General features: G+C 51.6%; 5 protein-coding genes and 1 pseudogene across 5 annotated transcripts, besides 13 other annotated features; 5 read left to right on the forward strand and 1 right to left on the reverse strand.

Annotated features, from left to right (window-relative positions):
* Nucleotides 1-821, forward strand: Tc00.1047053505943.10 (hypothetical protein, conserved; the record flags this gene model as incomplete). The annotated part of the gene is made up of 1 exon (XM_810531.1): nucleotides 1-821. A coding segment is annotated over one exon (821 nt), but the record flags the coding sequence as incomplete, so codon positions are not given.
* Nucleotides 1-11,467: a sequence feature (heterozygous, Esmeraldo-like haplotype).
* Nucleotides 1,259-1,287: a microsatellite.
* Nucleotides 1,302-1,325: a sequence feature (AT_rich).
* On the forward strand, nucleotides 1,400-2,764 carry Tc00.1047053505943.20 (oxidoreductase, putative; the record flags this gene model as incomplete). Its single annotated transcript, XM_810532.1, has 1 exon — nucleotides 1,400-2,764. The coding sequence occupies one exon, from the start codon at nucleotides 1,400-1,402 to the stop codon at nucleotides 2,762-2,764; it is 1,365 nt and encodes a 454-aa protein (XP_815625.1).
* Nucleotides 3,138-4,403, forward strand: Tc00.1047053505943.30 (hypothetical protein, conserved; the record flags this gene model as incomplete). Its single annotated transcript, XM_810533.1, has 1 exon — nucleotides 3,138-4,403. One exon carries the CDS (start codon nucleotides 3,138-3,140, stop codon nucleotides 4,401-4,403), a length of 1,266 nt encoding a protein of 421 aa, XP_815626.1.
* Nucleotides 4,830-4,850: a microsatellite.
* Nucleotides 5,580-5,627: a sequence feature (CT-rich).
* Nucleotides 5,660-8,413, forward strand: Tc00.1047053505943.40 (hypothetical protein, conserved; the record flags this gene model as incomplete). The annotated part of the gene is made up of 1 exon (XM_810534.1): nucleotides 5,660-8,413. The coding sequence occupies one exon, from the start codon at nucleotides 5,660-5,662 to the stop codon at nucleotides 8,411-8,413; it is 2,754 nt and encodes a 917-aa protein (XP_815627.1).
* On the forward strand, nucleotides 8,712-10,634 carry Tc00.1047053505943.50 (hypothetical protein, conserved; the record flags this gene model as incomplete). Its single annotated transcript, XM_810535.1, has 1 exon — nucleotides 8,712-10,634. One exon carries the CDS (start codon nucleotides 8,712-8,714, stop codon nucleotides 10,632-10,634), a length of 1,923 nt encoding a protein of 640 aa, XP_815628.1.
* Nucleotides 10,657-10,684: a microsatellite.
* Nucleotides 11,468-11,747: a sequence feature (haploid, non-Esmeraldo-like haplotype).
* Nucleotides 11,483-11,504: a sequence feature (GC_rich).
* Nucleotides 11,694-16,589: a mobile genetic element.
* Nucleotides 11,748-15,873: a sequence feature (areas not merged during assembly with more than two copies in the genome that could not be assigned to a particular haplotype).
* Nucleotides 15,874-16,894: a sequence feature (heterozygous, Esmeraldo-like haplotype).
* Nucleotides 16,590-18,235, reverse strand: Tc00.1047053505943.79 (annotated as a pseudogene).
* Nucleotides 16,895-17,093: a sequence feature (haploid, Esmeraldo-like haplotype).
* Nucleotides 17,094-18,780: part of a sequence feature (areas not merged during assembly with more than two copies in the genome that could not be assigned to a particular haplotype) that runs on past the window's edge.

Genomic DNA, 18,780 nt, shown 5'->3' on the forward strand with positions numbered 1-18,780 from the left:
AGGAACGCCAGCGGCGGTTTAATCGGCTGCGTCACAAGGACAAGCTGGTGCCGGTCTTCAGTGGACCATTTGTGGGCATCCCCAGACTTGAGCACCCGCTCCGTGAGTGTGATAGAATGGAGCGACTGGCCTGCGCGCTTGATGGCGCCTCATTCACGGCAATGATGGAGCAAGAGATGCGGGGACTGGGCTCCGCCGCGGCATTGATCTCCCTTTCCGACGCCAACAGGAGCGGGTATAGAGGCGGTGGCACGGTACCAACAGAAAATGCAACGGCGGAGTCGTTGGACGAGAGGGTGCTACAGCAGCGGCTGGTTGCGGCGGCACTCCGTAACCGTCGTGATATGCTTCCCGATGAAATTGACGCCATGCACGCCATCATTGCAGCCAACGGGAAAATATTTCCCAAAGCCATTGTTGAGGCGTTGCAGGAGCAGCAGTTGTGCGCGGGAGTTGCGCGGGCGGAGATTCTTCGCACCATTCGACGACATTATGAACTAAAACACAAAACGATGGTGCGGCGCCCTGAGCCATGGTCCCCGACGGACGAGCGGCTCTTCAAAAAGCGACTGCGGCAGATGACAGGTGGAAGCAATGTGAATAGAAAACGCAACACGAATAACCTCACCCAAAGCGCGAGCAACAAAGATCATGATGATGATGATAATAACAGTAATAGTAATAACGTCGATCAGGAGCGAGGCCGCGATGAGGAGGAGGAGGCGGATGATTACGAGGATGACGAAGACGTGCCTCTGCTGGAAATTGCAATTAAGCGGCCACGTGCGGCGCGTGAAGCGATTGAGGGTAAAAATGAATGAAACCGCCTGAGTTTGCGTCTTGTGTCTGCATTTTTGTGTCTCTGTGTTTGGGTGGCTCTCATTAATGTGCCGATTTCCATACGGACGCACTCATTCAGTTTCTATAAAGTGAAGTGAATGAGTGGAAATTAAAAGAACAACGAGATTCTGCTTCCTTGTTTATTATTGTGTAGTTCCATTACATTTACACACAAATGCATACGGCTTCATTTAATTGGGGGGGGAGTGCGTAATTCGTATTTCCACACATCTTTTCTCTTGCCCACTTATCAGGGAGGGATATATATGTGTATCCATCACGCTTGGACGCATGAGCATTTTTTATTCTTGCAGGATGGAATGGACCTGTTTTTTCTTTTCCACCCACCCCCTTTTATATATTTCCCTTCTTGTGGTTTTTTTTGTTTTGTTTATGTGGCCTTGGCGCCCACTCTTCCTTTTTTTTTTTTGTTTTTGTTTTTTTTTTGCTTCTCGTCTCTCATTATTTAAATATAAAAAAAAAAACGTGCGGGGTTTTGTTTTGCTTTGATTTTTGTTTCCTTTTATACAAACATTCAAGCGCAAACAGAAAAATAGTAATGGGTGCAGTGAATTCACAGGCTCAGGAGGGACAGGGCATGGAGGAGAAGGATAACAATAACGGCACGGCACCCGAAGGGCACACAATACGCTGTGAGGGGTGGACGATAGAGAAGCCCATTCGCTCGTGGTCGGCATCGGCAATGGTATACGTGGATAATGTGATGGTGCCGCCGCCGGGCCCGGGACAGGTGCGTGTGAAGATATACGCTGCCTCTGTAAACCCCGTCGATGTAAAGCGTCCCAGGTTTGGTCGCAACAATGGCTTCTTCTCCTGGTGTAATGAAAATTTTGGAAAGGTTGGTAAAAACAGCAACAGCAACATTGGTGGTGGTGTTAGTGAGATTGTCTCTACATCCACGCGACATGAGCCACCCGAGTTTCCTTTCCCCTATGTGATGGGCACAGAAGGTGCTGGTGTCGTCGAGAGTGTTGGCTGGGACAATGATGACATGGAGCAACGCGAGCGGTACGGTCTACAGGTGGGTGATCGCGTCGCCTTCCTTGCGGACATTACAATGACAAACGGTGGGACATTCTGCCAATATGCATTGGCGATGGCCGATGCGGTTGGAAGGATCCCATCGCCTACAACTGATGATGTGATTGGCTTTGTGGAGGCCGCTGTGATGCCGTGTGCTGTGGGGACGGCGTATGTCGCGCTGTTTGACAAGCTGCGTGTCTCGTCTGGGCGTAGTATATTCATCAGCGGTGCGTCAGGTGGCATTGGCTCTGCGGCGGTGCAACTGGCCAAGTACGCTGGAATGTACGTGTTAGCGTCCTGCTCTACCGTTAACGTCGCCTATGTGAAGTCGCTGGGAGCAGACTATGTCTTTGATTATACTGCCTCAGATGTCGTAGGTGAGTGCCTTGCCCATACGAGGGGATTTGGCGTTGACTACGTGCTGGAGGTTGCCGATGCCGCGTTGGCGGTGCATCACGCAGACGCCCTGCGATTTGGTGGCTCTATCTGCGTTCTTCCTGAGCATATGCCAATATCCAGTGAGGTGTTCTTCCGCCGGCAGCTGTCGATAGGTTACGTCTGCCTTGCTGGGCTGCACGCCGACCCCCTCACACGCGGCAACCTCCGACACGTGGTGGAAACGTGCATGAAACTCTACCAGCTAGGTGCCTTTCAACTGCAGCTGGAGACTGTGCCCGTGGAGCGTGCCGACACCGCATTGGACATCATTTCCACGGGACACACGCGTGGGAAAATTGTGCTGACAATTTTCCACCCCGACGAAATGCCATATGGCGATGATATGATGGGCACCCGCCGCCGGAAACACGCAAAGGTGCAGTCAGGGCAGGCGGCACCGGCGGTGTCAATTCAGACCGCCGCTCCCCCGCCAGCGCAGTGAGTTTTTAGCCACGTATATTTCCCCGGAGTGTGTTGGGGTCGTTTGTAGTTGTTATTTCTATTCATATCATCATTTTTACTCCGTCCATTTCTCTCTCTCTACCTCTTCTGCCCTCGTTGCTGGAAGTGAGAATTTAAAAAAACGCGTGGATAGAGATTATTGCAATGGGTAGATGTCAGCAAATGGAAGGTCGTGCAAACACAAGAAAAAAGCAGGTGATTTTCCCTTTTTTTTTTTTTTTTTTTGGCGTATTCCAGAATTTCTTTGGCCTCCTTAACAATTAATTTGCATGGCGGAGTTATTTAACCCAACGTCATGCTCTCTAACCCCCTTCCCTCCGCATACATAAACACACACACAAGCCGATTTATGAATGCATGTGACCCGTTGCTCTCTTTCCCCTTTTCTCTTGCATTTCTCAGGAATGTGTTCTTTGTTGGCGGCAGGGGATGCAACAATCCGCCTTCTCTCGAGGCGGCAGCGGACAATACACGGCATCTCCGTGCCGATCTTTACCTCCACACGGCGGTACGTGAATGCACTTTACCGGGCTCCTCCCGTACAGACGGTCCCAACGCACAATTCAGGTGGAGAAGAGGTTGACACAGAGTTGTTTATTCGCCAGTTCAAGGAACTTTTTTATTCGCTGAAGCAGACTCAGCTTGTGGAACAAATTCATGAGATGCGAACTTGTCCGTATTATGAATGCCTCTTCACTGCAGATCTTATTTTTCAACACTACGATATTGTTTTGCCGATGCCCAAGTACGGCAGGGAACACCGCAGTTCAGAAATCAGCGAGACACTTCGGTATTTACGAGCCTGTGGAGCCTCGGGTGATTTTAACCACATACTGCAGGACGTGAAGGGTGGGGCTGCGAGTGGTGGAGACTTTGTGTCAACATCTCATGGCATTCTCATGGCATATGGCACTGCACGGACAAACAAACTTTCAATGATGGCTCTCACAGGGGGTGGTGCTGCAGATGAGGCGGCCGCTCTGCAGCAACGTGCACTAAACGTGGTGCCCATTGAGGTTTCACCGGATGCTCCACCACTTGCAGATTTATTGGCCTTTGCCGGCAAACGCACACTTATCGTACAGGACACGGTTCATGGCCGTCATGCGGCAGAGGCGGCCGCAATTAGCATTCCAAAAATCCCGTGGCAAATATTACGTGTGGAGCCTGGATGTAGTTTCCTTTCCCATCTCTGTGGTGTGAACGCGGTGTATGATGTGCTGGTGGATCAGGACTACCCGAATTCTATGGAGCGCATAGGCGAGGCCGGCTTGAACCCGTTTCCGGTGGAGTGGACAGAACCTCGAAAACTTGGAATTACCATGCGCAGTGTGTGCCTTATCGCCCGCTTTGCTCGCGGGACCATGAGTGCTGGCGGTTATGCGGACAGCGATGGTCACCGTGCGGCGTCGTTCACTTATCACTCCCGCGGTATAGCGAAGAACAGCCGTCTCTTTCAAAACGGTCACCGCCGCCATGGCGATAACGGGGCGCCACTGGAGGCGCAGCTGCGATCAGGTGAATTGCCTGAACCCGTCTACCAGCGTCCACCGCGATACGCGCCGCCCATGCATCGCCGCGGCGGTCTTATGACATCCGATGCGGAAGGAAAGGAATGAACACCACTTCGCGAGAAGGGAATGAAGTGGCATTCATTGTTTTGTTTTGTTTTATTTTTTTCCTGTGGGTGAAGAAAAATGGCGCGAAGTGTGGAGCATGGTGAACGGCGGATTTCTGTGCACTTTTTTTCTTTTTCTTCATCCCTCAGCAGAGCGCATTCATGCAATGGCCTCACAACTGAATATTCCACAGTGTTGTTCTGGCTCTTTCTCTCTTATTTATCACCGTCAAAGGTTTGGTGATGTGGATTATCCCTTCCCGTTAAAGCGAATGGCGACACACACCGCGTAGACGCATCCTTCGAAGTTCTCGACGCCGCTGGCGTTCTTTGTTGTTGTTGTTTTTGCGTTAATCGTCCCTCATTGCATTCAAATAACTGCGAAGGGCGAATCGGGGATTTCTCTGCCGCCCTTTACAACGCCGCACATCATCATCATCATCATCATGCCAGCAAATGGAGATGTTGATCGCACACTCCCCGTCAGACTGAACATCACCCTTAATGAAACCCTCTTTGCTGGTGAATTCATCAATCCACTTCATGGTGTTTCGCCGCGACTCGCTTTCAATTTGCCCCCTAACCCGCGAGTATGGCGTCATTTCGGGGAAAATGTTACAGACACCACGTAATTCTTTGTGTTGCAGCCCTGCTGAAACACACGGAGGAAAACAAGTGCAGTCTCCAGTTCACTGCGGCTTCCTCCGTGTGGGTGTGGCCGATGAAGGAGGTGATGCGAGAAGTGGAGAAAGCGAGCCATAATTAAATCATACTTGCAGCCACGTCAACAGACGCACTGAAACACCGCGTCAAGGACGGCTGCACTCGCGGTAACTATCATGTATCCTTCTTGGCGGAGCCATATTGATACCATTCTCATCCGTCTGCGTGATCCGCTGAGGGAATGGCCTTGTTGCCCGTCCCATGGAACATTTTTCATCGAATAACAGGTTTATAAGGGAAGTTGCGCCAGAATGCGTGACCGAGCTCAGCAACGGTTGATGATGCGGGAGCAACCCCAGGCACAGTGTTCACAGGCGCTTTTTGGCTCCGCTGCTGGGGCGGTGGGAATTTATTTGTGAAATAATAAACGACTATTTGTGTTTGTATGCCCATGGATTTTCCGCGCGGAATGAACACACCGTGTAATTTCTTTCACTTTGCTCACTGTATTGAACCTCCTCTCTTTCTCTCTTTCTCTCTTTTTCATTTTTTTTTCTTTCCTGGATTTTAATCGAAAGAGTAGATAGATACGCAATGGCAAGTGTTGCGGACAGTGCAGCCCTGCTCATTCCGCAGCTGCTCGCGGAGAATGCCCGGCTCAAGACGAAAATTGGCATCCCAGACAATGAGCGAGTACTGCAGTCTGTCTTGCAGGGGCAAATGCAGCGATTCTTTGACGATGCGAGGCGCACGTTGGAAAATGTCATGTCAAACGCCGTTGTGTTGGGAAGTAAGGCAGAAGAAGAGGGAAAAGAAGAAAATGAGGGTGAGACACAACGAGTTTCAGCGCTTGTGGAAACATTACGCGTGTTGGGCGCGCAGAACGAGGAAATGGTGCAGAAGCTGAGCGAGATGCAGACACAATGTGTGGCGGGGCTTAACGGCAAGTTGGAGGTGCTGACGTGTGAACGAGACACTTTACGCCAACGTGTGCTGCAGCTGGAAGAAGAACTGGCGGCGGCAAGTGCAGAAGCTACAGAAACTGGCGAGCAACCGCCCTCGTTGTTGGCAGAGTTGCGATACCTGCGTGCATCCGACGCGCTTCTTCGACAGCAAGTAGAGGAGCTCCGGCAGAGGAGTGAAGCTTCAACAGAAGAAGCCAATAAGAATGTCAGGGAAGGCCTTCATGACACTCTGAAGCTTCCACGTCTGCTTGAGCACCTGGGGGAGATGCGGACGAGACTGGATCAGGTGGAAACAGAGCGTGAGCTGTTCCGCCTGCAGATGGAGGAGTCACAGAAGCGAGGAGGGGTGTGGCATGCATTACGTGAGGCGCAGCTGGAAGAGAAGGTGGCATTGGGTCAATCCACAATACAAAACCTCCTGACGCGTGTGGCGGCGGTGGAAGCACGTGAGGCGGAGGCACAGGCAACGGCGGAGACGCACAAGGAGACCATTGCGCGGCTGGAGAACACCATTCAGTCTCTACAGACGAAACACACGTCGTCTGATGAGGCGCTGGCGTCCAAGCGACGTCGTGTCGAGAAGGAAATACTCGATAATCCCAACTCTGTCCGCCGTGAACTCATCACATTTTGGCAGGAGGGAAGTGATGAGTTGCGGCAGTTGCGAGAAGAGGTCGAAGAGCTGCGAGAGAAGGAGCGGGTACTGCGGACCACACAAGAAAAGTTGACACGGATGGAGCGCACACGATCCACCGTGACGAATAAGTTAGTCACTCTCGCCGAGGAAATTGGCCGCGTGCGGGAGGAAAATCAATCGCTGCGGGCACAATGCGTGGGGCTTGAGGTGGAACGTGACTACCTGCGCAGCAGTCTTGCTTCTGCCATCTCGCACCACATGCAGGAAGAGGAACTGCAGCATTGCAGCGCCGCGATACGAGACGCCGCCGTGAAGGCTGCTGCGGCAAGTTTAAGCGTTGTGGCTGACCCGCAGGCCATCCAGCAGGCAATGCGGCAATTGCAGGAGCTTAAGAATGAGGTGGCGCAACTCACCAAGCAACGGGAGAAAATTCATCGCTACATTACGCTGCACGAGGAACGCATCACCGCCCTCATTACACGTGAGGCCTTGTTGGAGAACGAGGTTACTCAGACCAGTAATAGCGTTGCTGACAATGGCTCCGTCTTGCAGAGGGTTAAGAGGGCGGAAATGCAGGCTTTTGATTTGCTAACTGGTTTGGCAGAAGAAGCCAGTGTCCACACGGAAGGTGGTATGCGGCGAAGGGAGACGTTTCTCGGCATGGAGCAGCGCATCACAGAGTATGAGCAGCAACTTGAGACGTACCAAGAAAAGCTCTCAAAAGTCATCAAAGAACGCGATGATGCAAAGAAACAGTTCGAGGAACTGCAGGCAGAAATGCGTTCCACGCTTACCGCACGCGAGAGTGCTATGACAGAAACACTTAACAGCAATGCTGCGTTAATGAATTCCACGGAGTCATTGCGATTGGAGAATCAACAGTTGCGTGCATCCTACAATGTCTCTGTCCTATTTTCGGAAAAACTGTCGACGGCTTTGGCTGGATTGTTGGAACTCCTCCGCGCAGAAATGAGTTTTGCTGCTTCTCTCAATAACATGTTGACGGAGTTGCGTGCAGAGATTGTACAGCTCACACGACGCAGCGCCAATGCGTGGAACACGCATGAGGGTGAAGTTCAAGAAGTGGTTGAGGCGGTGAAACGCATGTGCGGTTATATCCTTCAGGCGGTGGAGCAGCAGCAACGCGGCCACACGCTGGATGAAACGGTGCACATTCGTCACTTGATGGAAACTCTCAAGAAGCAGGAGCAACGACTGAAGGAGACGCAAGAAATGTTTACACATGCATGTCAAGAGTTGGGCGAAGGCCTGGCACAACGCATCACCGCAGCGCTGCAGAGTGCAGATGTGATGTGGAAGAAGCATACAGCAACGCTCTTGGAGGAACGTCAGCACCTGCAGGCGCAACTAGGAACCGAGAAGGATCTCTTGGCAAGAATAGAGCAATCTATGGCAGCTCCTGCCAATACTAATACTACTAATTCCGCAACAACAACAACAACCGTCGACACAGGCGTGAAGGCGGCTGAAGAGTCACATGCCTCTCACCACCAGGTATTGGATGCGATCAATCAGTTCCTCGCAATATCATCACAGGAGGTCGCCGAAAAGGTTGGGGAAGAAGAGCAGGTGGAAGAGGAGGGCGGGGAATACGGAGATCCATCGCGTGGATTCTCCGGGGCAGTTGTCTCCGTGACGGATGACACAGGTGATATAAAGGCGGCCGAAGAAGAAGGAGAAGAGGGGGAGGAAGATGTCACGCAGTCCTCATCCGGACAGAGGTGAGAATGAAAGGAAAATAAAATAAAATGAATTAAAGTTAGGGGGGGAGAACTTTTCGCATTGTTCCCCCATCTTGTGATACGGCAGAGTTGTTCCACAAAAAGAAAAAAAAAATTATGATTTTTTGATGTCTCTGGAGTGTTGCTTTTTTTTGTTGTTTTTTTTTACAATTCATGCTACGCGTGTCCTTCTGCGTCTGCCTGCGAAAAGGAGAAAGAGAGGAGTTTTTGGGTGAAAAAGGGGGTTAGGGGCAAACCATACATGAGGGTCTTGGTGGCCAGAGCGCGCGGTTGAAGCATTCATGAAGGTGATCCCTCCTTCTTTGCTTGCACTGCAGCAACATATTGCTTCCTTGCCGTTTGATGTGCTCATCCGACGCATTCACTCCAGCTCTAAATGTAATCCCGCACGATCCCTTGAAGCCCACTTCATTGGTGCCCGTTCCCACTTAGCCCGTGGCAAGGGTCAAGGGTTTGCCGAGCTTCCACAAGTGAGTGGGGAACGGCTCGCGTCAACGTCGTCGCAAAATGCAGAGACCGTGGTAGTATCATCCCTGCAGCTTCGGGAGCTCTTGAGTGAACGACTCCTTCAAGATGTTCAGCAGCCACGGACGCGGTTACAGCTGAATGTTGATGATCTTAGTTTGATTCTCGCCAACGCCGTGCGGCATAAATTTTCGTTTCGGCTCACCAATACAACGTTACGACGCTTCACGGAAGCTCTAAACGGTGTTTGGGGCAAAGATGCCGCATCTCAGCAAATCGAAGCCCTTTCTCGTGTGATGGAAGCTTGCTGTGATGGGCTTGAGGGAAATGGCTTGATGACATGGGATGATCTAGCAAACCTGGTGGCGATGGTAGAACAAAGGTGGTCACTCTTTACCAAATCCAATTCCCTCTGTTGTTTACTTTTACAGTTTTTCTCTTCTGTGATTGCGGTAGAAGTCTCGACGGAAGCGCCAATGCCAGGCATATTGAGAGCCGATCCCGTACTGCTAAAGGAACGATGTCTACAACTTGTTCATGATGCTACTGACATTTTGGCGGAGACGTTGGAGGCCGGTATCCCTCTCACTTGGAGCCCCGCAGAGTTGCAAGGCATGTGTAGGGTCGTGAAGCAGCTACGTCACTATGAACATGTTCGAAGCTCCTTGAAAACTAACTCTTTGGGACGCGTGCGTTTTTGGAAGCGAACTGCAGCGACTGCACCTGCTGAACCAGCGGATGCTGTACCTGTCTACAAGCAACTTAGTCGATTAGTGACGACTCAAGTGCTTTCCAATAGTCGTTTGGTAACTGATGTAGAAGCCATGACAATAGCACAGGTTGCTGGAGTTTTTTCCTCTGTTTCATTTGCTTGTGGGACTGAGGCGATTCTTCGGTTTACCGTTCCCGTTCAGAATGTTCTCAAGAGAGTCGTTGTCGCTGACGCTACGAGTATGAGGCATGTCATTTGCATCGGCGAAGCGAGTCTTCATGTGGAAGGAGCCTCTTTGCTCTTTGTAGAGGCGGTTCGTTCCATTAGTCGCTTTGCTTTTGTTTTAACATCTGCTGCGACGTGGGATTTGCTGTGCCGTGTGTGCGCATTGTTGGAGGGCGCCCCTTTGAGTTTACGCGCGGTGGTGGTAATGAGTTTGTGCTCGTTGCAGGGTTCGCTGGAAAATTTGCGGCGTCTTCCCTCGTCCGCCTCACCGGAGTTTGCGTCGTTTCGTTTGGCGGTCGCCATGGTATGCACCCTTCTCGCGCAACACAAGGTGCAAACAGGTCTGCGGATGGAGGAAATAATTTACAGTGTGGTGGAGGCAGCGCCCATGATGCGTGACGGCGGTAAAAGTGGCGCCTCGACGCTTGTGCGTTGTTTTTTCTTCTTAACCTCGATCCGATCGCATGCAAATTCGGAGAGGCAGGCGCGGGCGATTCACCTCGCAATGGCGGAAGCCAGTCGGCTTTTGAATGAAAAAAATGAGGACCATCCAATTCAGTTAACGAACGCGGAGCAAAGCATGTTGCGGAATTCGTTAAAAAGGTACCGTGAAATGTTAGCCCATTCCGAAGCGAAGCGAAATACACTTTCACAAGGCGCTGAAACTCAACACGACGCACTCACTTCCTCCCCACGTGACGCCGACGCACCGCCAGCACCACCGTCAGCAGCGGCAGCGTCCCGACAAGAACTTTTTTCGCCCTCCGCTTCAAAAACGGCGAAAACAACAGGTCGAATTTGAAAGAGACGGACGCAACCGCAATGAGAGAGAGAGAGAAAGGGAGAGAGAGACTGCGAATTCCCACCCTCAGGCGAGAGAGAGAAAAGTGTAAACACACAGATGGGTGCGTCGTTGTTTTTCTTATTTGCCACTATTACTGTCGCCTCCCTTTCCCACTTCCCCTCTTCAAAGGAAGGCGTCTACGAAAACCATGGCGAGCGACACCGGCGCCGCGCACTTTTAGGCGGCCCCAAAGGAAGGGAGGGGAAGACGCACATCCAAGGAAACCCACAGCACGCCGCAACAAAAAGGCAGGCGACGGGGCGAACACTTTTTTCGCGCCATAAAATGCTATAAAAATTGTAAGCAAAAACGCGAACCTTTTTGGAGCTTTTACCCGCAATCTGTGCAAAGCAAAACTTGGAATTTTACAGCTTCAGTTGGATGATTTGCCTCTTCGCAAATCCATGGGGCGCCGTCGCGGCCCCATGCGGTTATGAAGAAAATAAGGTCCCAAGCAAATTTCCAGTAATTAAACCAATAAAAGGTCCAAAGGCACAAAAAAAAAAAAAAAACACCGTTTTCTCGCAACGGTCTTGGGCACTTTCCCGCACAAAGTTTCCGACTACCAAAATGAAATTCTTCAACGCCGCCCTTTAGGAATATGAAGTTTAAGGAGTCGCTTAACATTGTGTTGGCCCCGGATCGGATTACATTGTAAATCCCCATCGCCAAAATAAGCCCAACCCGTCTCGCAAAGGCGCGTTTGAAGACGCGACACGAATGGTATTGCGAATGCGCCGCGCGGTTGCTTGCCGGCGTGGCGGCTAAGGTCGCCTTTTTTACGGCAACGCAAAACCAATTTCTTTCCGCGGCGCCCCGCGCCCCCCCAAAAAAAAACGCAAATCACGCCACCGGCACGTAGCAACAGGCCCTCGGCGCAAAAGAACACAAGGATAAGGGAATAGATTTGCGTCTTACGTTTTGGGCAAGGCATTAATATTTACCGTGGCGGACGCCTTTTCGAGGGGCGACGAAAATTCGCCACCCGGGAGGAACCCTCCCCTCTTCCGCCGTCGTTTTTTTTTCTTTTCTACTCTCGCCCCCGCGCCCCGCCACACGCCGCCATGTGGGCGAAGAGGTGGTCGAGCAGCGACAAAAGTTTCCCGCCATGAGGCCGCCGCCCTTGGGGGAACTTTCTATGGCGAAGGCCCTGTTCAATGCCCGGCCGTTAGGGCGCGGCCCGGGCGCCTGGGCATTCTAGAAGCAGATGGTGCAAGGTCTCCTGCGGGCCAATTGGCGTGCTCGCGGCGAGGCCGGCCGATCCTGCGGCAGCGGAGATCGCCTCCCGGCACTGCTGTTTCGATGTCGATTAGCTTCCGGGCTGTGTGCGCAGCGATTTCTGTGCTGTGCAGTGCTTCTCCGTGTGGGGAAAAGCATACCACAGAAATCGCATTTGAGCTCGGGAAGCGGTGGAGGATGTTCCGGATGAAATGACCGACAGTGACTGACGAGATTCGAGAATCCCGTCAATGTAGAATCACAGTACGGACATTTCTCCTTCCGACGACGTGTGATGGTCCGTCTCCTTACTGGAGAGACGTCTTCCTCCCTTGCCGACGGGGGAACAGTGTCCGTCCCCGGTGCAGTTGGATCGTTGTTGGAGCGCATATATGCAGACTGTTCTGGTGAGATGTTGCAGAAACGGCATTGGTTCGTGCAATCTCTCACAGCCCAGTATAGTCGGCCCCAGAGCTCAGATTCGCCGCACCTTGCCCTAGCGAGGTGAACCAGTTCTTGACGGTGAAGAACTTCCTGAGTGATCAGGTCTTTACCGCTGAGATCTGATGGCTTTGTGCCGCAAAGCAAGTAGCGATGAGTGTCTTGACGAATCGTACTACGCCACTTGTTGGTGAGCAGGGTAGTAAAACATGTCAGCAAATCCGTATGCCATAAAGGTGCGATTCCTTGCTCCGTGTATTGTCCAGTCTCCATAGTCTGCGTCGCATGCTGATCTGCAAGCTCGTTAGCATGTACTTCACAATGTCCGTAACAAAACTGCAGGTGCACGGACCAGCCAGCACACGTCAGTGTTAAGAGACGCTGCCAGATCTGATCCTCCGTCCAGTCTGTCTGACTGAGCGGGCCCTTATTTAAAGCCGCAAGAAGAGACTGACTGTCTGTAACCACAAGCAGGGTTTTATGCCTGTGTTGGATGCGAGGGATAATCAGCTTCTCTAGGGCTAGAAGCAGTGCGCGGGATTCCGTCCTGTAGCTGCATGGGCGTGCACCGCAGTTTATACTGGCCTTTTCTATTATCTCCGATGAATTGAGGGATGAAAGCAGTATTCCAACCCCGGCTGACTTGGGAACGTCGACACCGCCATCCGTCGCGAGTATCCACGAACGATGACTGTGCAGCGCTAGAGCCTCTTCGCTGACTCTGCGCTTTTCCCTTGTCAGCTCTTCCTCGTCAGTTATTGAGTGGTCTATCGGAAGTTCCACGCCAATGGTGACCCGGTGTGCGGAGGCCGCAAACCAGAGAGGAATGGAGCTGCGAAAGAACCGCTCTTCGCGTGGTGAGCTCTGAGTGATGCCATAGTCCTTTGTGTATGCGTCTACAAAGGCATATAGCTCGTCCCGAGATAATGGCGAGATGCGGAAGCCTGCGCGAGGCGGTGGCTCAGGCGGAGGTCTCCGCATCCAGTCCATCTGGCAAGCGCGTGTGTTCTCAAATATGGAGAGCCGCGCGCGCAGGCAGAGGACATGGAGCGGCGGCATATTAGCCTCTAGAAGTGCGGATTCCGGGTCAACAGTGCTCGGAACTCCGCTGACAATGCGTGCCAGGGTTGCATACGTCCTCTGCATCTCATTCTTCGCTGAATCCGTCGCTACTGCCCATATGAGCTCGCTGCCATAGCGTAATTTGGAAGCACCGTATCCAATGACGAACGTGCGTAGGTCATATGGAGATGGTCCCGCCTCTTTATGCGCTATGCAGCGTAGCTGCGATATCCGTTGCGAAGTGGCAGCGCATTGCTTGGAGGCCGCCACATTTAGCGTCAGTCGTGGATCGAGATCCATGCCAAGAAGCTTCGTAGTTCGCGATGCCCCCATGGTCATGACTGGGATTTCACATCCAGCCACTACCAGGGGCCACTTTCCTTCACGATCATAATCTGAGTCCGTGTGCGTGGAGAGCGTGAACCAAGCGGCTTCACACTTTGACGGGTTAATGGCCAGGCCATTTTCCTGACTCCACGCATGCAGTTTTTTAAGAACCATGTTGGCAGTGGGAATGGCGTCTTCCCGGGACTGCCCCTTAACGATAATAGAGAGGTCGTCCGCATACATGTCTGCTGTGACACCCGCAAAGCTGTTCAGCAGATTGAGAAGTGGGTGTACGTAAAGGGAGAACAAATATGTTCCCAATACGGACCCCTGAGGAACTCCTCGCAGCATGGGACGCCGATCACTGCGTCTGTTACCGACTCGTTTCTTCGCGTAGCGACCACATAGAAATTTTCTAAGCCACCTTCTACAATTCACCCCCGGAATATTAGCCAGCAAGCGACTGAGGACTCGATGATCTATGGAGTCAAAGGCCTTGCTGAAATCAACCAACACCAGCAGAGTCCGATGGGGTCTGTAGTGGAGTTGATTACCAATACCGCTCTTCTTGGGAAGGTTCACTTTGAAATAATGATTTCTATTATGCTCCACTTCGTGTCCCAGGTGTGCCAGCTGCATCGTCGTGGTACGCATACCACGATATGCATACTGGTGGGGGTGTGGCGTCCACACCCAAAGCAATCTCTTGAGTACCATTTTCTCAGCAACCTTACTCACAATGGAAGTAAGGCTGATGGGTCGATATGACTCAAGCAGTTCCGGCGACTTACCGGGTTTTAAGAGTGGGACGATGGTAGCGCGTCTCCACTCAGCCGGGATCGTACCGGTCGTCCAGCTGTGGTTAACGCAACGAAGAAGGAATCGAAGACCCTTTGACGAAATATGTCGCAGTGCCTCACTGTAGACTTCATCCGGTCCGGGGGCCTTGCCATACGGCGTATTACGTAGCGCAGCAAGCAGTTCCGTAATGATTAAAAGGTGCATCAAGAGGGGAGTGAAGATGAGCAAATAAACCAGATGTAGTGGCAGCTTCGTTTGTATCCTGTGGCTCTGAACTAGATGAGAATGAAGAAACTGAATTAGATGTAGCGGCAGACTCGCTGTTGTTCTGCGGCTCAGAAATACAAGAGATAAGAGAGGTAGAAGAAACTAAGCTAGATGTTGCGGCAGACCCGCTGTTGTTCTGCGGCTCAGAGCTAGAAGAAGTAGAAGAAAATGAAGTAAATGAGGCAGCAGACTCGTTGTTGTTCTGCTGCCCAAAAAGGGAAGAAGAAACAATGCCCAAAGATGGGTTCTGTCTGTTGATGCCTTTGGAAAACCTAACTGCCTTGTGAGAGGGGTGAAGTGGAAAAAAGATGCGATTGAGAGCATTCGCTGCTCTCCTTGCTGTTTTGTAAGTGTGTTGACCATCTCCCAACAACAATGATGTAGGAGGTGGAAGTGATGCCTTTTTTCGTCCGGAAATGTATTTCCATGCGAGTGGTTCGCCTGGATTTAACTTGCTGATGCGACGTAGATACGTGTTGCGCAAGCGCTCTCGGAGTAGGAGGAAGAATTGACTCCTTGTCCGTTGCATTTCTGCCTCACGGTCGGGCGTCGGTAACTGTAGATAGCGGGCCTTGCTGTCGGTAGCAATCCGCTCTGCTTCCATGAGAGTGTCGTCCCAAAGCCTGGGACCATCCTTGTGCATGCCGCGGGGGCAATGTCGTCGATACGAAGTAATAAGCGCTCTCGTGAAAGCTTTAATGCCGGTGGACCGCTTTTTATAGTCATATGCCGGAAGTTGTGCGTCGAAGTCCTTGACAAATAAATCCCATTTGCACTTCCCCCAACTGTAGAATGTCTTAGGTGCCGAAGGGGGTGCCGAAGGTATGGTATCCATAAATGCCTGATGCGGCGTAAATGTTAGCATGTAATGATCACTAAGCGGCGACACAGAAGCTGACCAATCTGACACAGTCAAATGCTTTGACCATGTCAGATCGATACAGGATCGTTCTCTTGTGCCACGAGCATACGTGATCTCACCAGGGGTGTTAACCAAGGTGAGTCCCGCATCCGTGCACAGTTCTAAAAATTCTGCAGCAACCTCGCTTGGAGAAGACTCCAAGAATGGCTCCCACTGTGGGTGATGCATGTTGAAATCCCCGCACAGCAGGAGCGGCGACGAGGCTGGAAGGCAGTTTACTAACCGCCTGAAGGATTGCGTTACTTGCGGTGGTGGTCTCATATAGGCACTCGCTACAATAAGATCACGGTTCTGGTCCAGAGCAACTTGGGCCACCACCACTTCAAGGCTGGTGTCATGCTGGGGGATGGTGAAGGGTATACGCTTGGAGCGGAGAGTTTTCCGCACTAGCACCGCCACACCGCCTCCCTTGCCGATGCGCGACTGTGCATAGAGTACATGATCTCCAGTATGCATGCTGGCGATCTGCTCCGACGACTTCCAAGTCTCCTGGATGGCTATTATGTCTGCTCCTTGCGCCATTAATGTTGCGAGTTTTGACGGCGTGAGGCAGGAAACGTTCATCTGGAGTACTGCTATGGGGCCTGGGTTCTGCTCAATGTCTCCGCTTAGCAGTAGCTTTTGTCGTTGCGCGTCACATACGGCACGCAAAAGGTATGTATAGCGCTGATAAGCGCCGATGGAATTCAGCAGCGGATGGAAATACCGCTCCGCGGGCAGCCATGTAAATGGCTCCATCTGGTGCCCTTCCGACCCGTTTGAGCGGCGCCTACTGCCTCTCCGCGTGCAGCGGATGGGCAGCAGGCGCTTAGCTTCCTCTCTAGCAAAGAGTACTATACCCTGGCACCACGTTGAGGTGGCCGGCTGAGCCAGGGATCTCTGCCAGTCGTTCATCGGCTTGTTGCCTTCGTGCTGCACATAAACAATCTCCCACAACATGTCTCGAGATAATTCCTCCCAACCATTAAAATATGCCGCCATATTATCTTTGAACTGCCTCACAGTGCTGGTTATCGTGTGATGCTCACTCGCCGTAGTGATCTGCAGCCCAACCAGCGTCTTCGGATTTGAGTCCACAAAGAAAAAGCCGTTTACCAGCGGAAAGTTTTTGACCCTCGGTTCATACAGCACCCAGTACTCTATGGCGATCCGATTAGAAGGGTTGTCTGGTACTTGTAAAAGCTCTTTCCTGGTGAAGCTTTTGTACGAATACTTTACCAGCGCACAGCTGTGTGACTCACCTCGTCCTGGTAGCTTCAGTTCCTCAATTTAAAGTCTTATCGCACGTAGAAAATCCTCATTCAAAAATGCGGATACGGCATACTTTTCAATAAGATATAGTAAGACATAATCCCAGATACTCAATACAAGAAAAATAAAATCCGTCCGCCTCATTTCTCTTTTCACCTTGGACAATGTTTCACGTTCAAAATGGGGAGATATCAGTACATTCAAAGGCGATTCAAGGTTTCTTCGTCGTACTCGGACAACCTTCACAAGCTTGTGAGACACATGATTGCCGTCGCATGATTTGCCACTTCCAATACCAGCGTCTTACTGTGGCATCGAAGGAGTGATTGCTTCCACGGCATCTTCACACGCGATAAAGCGAGCCTCACACTTTTTTTCATTAAAGATGAAGCGGAGAATCGGCCCCACTTTATCCATGCGATCCTTCACCTTTTTTCCAGTAGTCCGCTTCTTCCTCCGCTTCTTCCTCCTCAACCTGCCCATTGTGCTTCATCCAAACGCACATTGCCTTCACATCGTTTTCTTCGGGGCAATTCATTATGATTTCTTCCGCTCTCGTTTGCATTGCCCACGATTCGTAGTTGTTTTTGTCTGGTGGTCTCACCACAATCATGCCCCATCCCTGGCAAGGCAAACCAGTAGACGGTTCATGACCCTTCAATGCCACGTCGTAGATAATATACCCTTTCACCCCACGCCCAGAAAACCCGTCCAAAACATCCACGATACTAGACGCCTCACCGTATTTTTTCACCGTTTTGGCGGTCTTGTCAAATAGTTATTTTCGACCCGCAAAAACATACGCAACCATTGGGAGTTGCTCCGCATCGTATTGCAGCAGCTGGTAGAGGAGGTACGAGCCGGCAGCCAAAGATTTCCCAATCCCGGGCGTCCCAATCAACACACGCCGCTCAGGCCTAAAGTCGGCCCCAGGGTCAGGGCCGAGCAATTCGGTTAGATCATTCCTGACAATCTGCCACACTCGATCCACCTCACAGTTCACATAGCAGTCAGGAGTGGATTCATCCTCCTCCCACGAGTACGGCCATCCCTTGCCCGAGGTGAGCACCATCAGCCTGGGACGCAGTGCACCGGATTGCTCCTCACCGTCATTCTTTTCGAGAAATTCGCCAGCTGCCCTGTACGTCCATGACTGCGGTGATTTCCCCTCCCTCACCTCCATTCCCGTCCCCTCGCCGTCAGGAACCTCCACGACATGGTGCCACCTCGCATTGTACACAGACTCGTAGAATCCCTCCAGCACGTACATCCTTCAGCCACCTTCGTTGAATTTCGCGCCTGAGAGAAGACTATTTATTATTCTATTCCGCGTGAGAATCGATTATATACCTGTTTTCGTATTTGGATTGAGTTAAAGCCGAACATTGACCACTAATCAAAAAAAGGAATAAGAGTAAGAGACAAAGGTCACAGGCATGACTGACAGCCTCAGCAAGAGAGTCATCCACACGGTGTGTGATGCACACCAAATGCACGAGGACCACCGCAACGACGGCGAGTGGGTGCCATCCACCCAGCACAGTGTTGGTGAGAGCCAACAACAACGTGGTTGACACGGAGGGTTCGCCCACGCATTCTGCTCGATACAGTTCCGCACCCCTGTGGCACCGCCGACACCGCACACACTCCACAAGAATAGATGCGCGCGTGCATATCGTCCTTAACAAACACACACAGAAACAAGTGGGAAGAGAATTCGGTAAAGCAGCGGCCACATGCAGGGAGAACAAATCATACACGCCACAACAGCGATGCATCACGGTAATCCCCCACACAACAGAAAAAAGTGCAATT

Source organism: Trypanosoma cruzi, genomic scaffold (genome assembly GCF_000209065.1).
Source record: "Trypanosoma cruzi strain CL Brener 1047053515925 genomic scaffold, whole genome shotgun sequence".
Lineage (NCBI taxonomy): Eukaryota > Euglenozoa > Kinetoplastea > Trypanosomatida > Trypanosomatidae > Trypanosoma > Trypanosoma cruzi.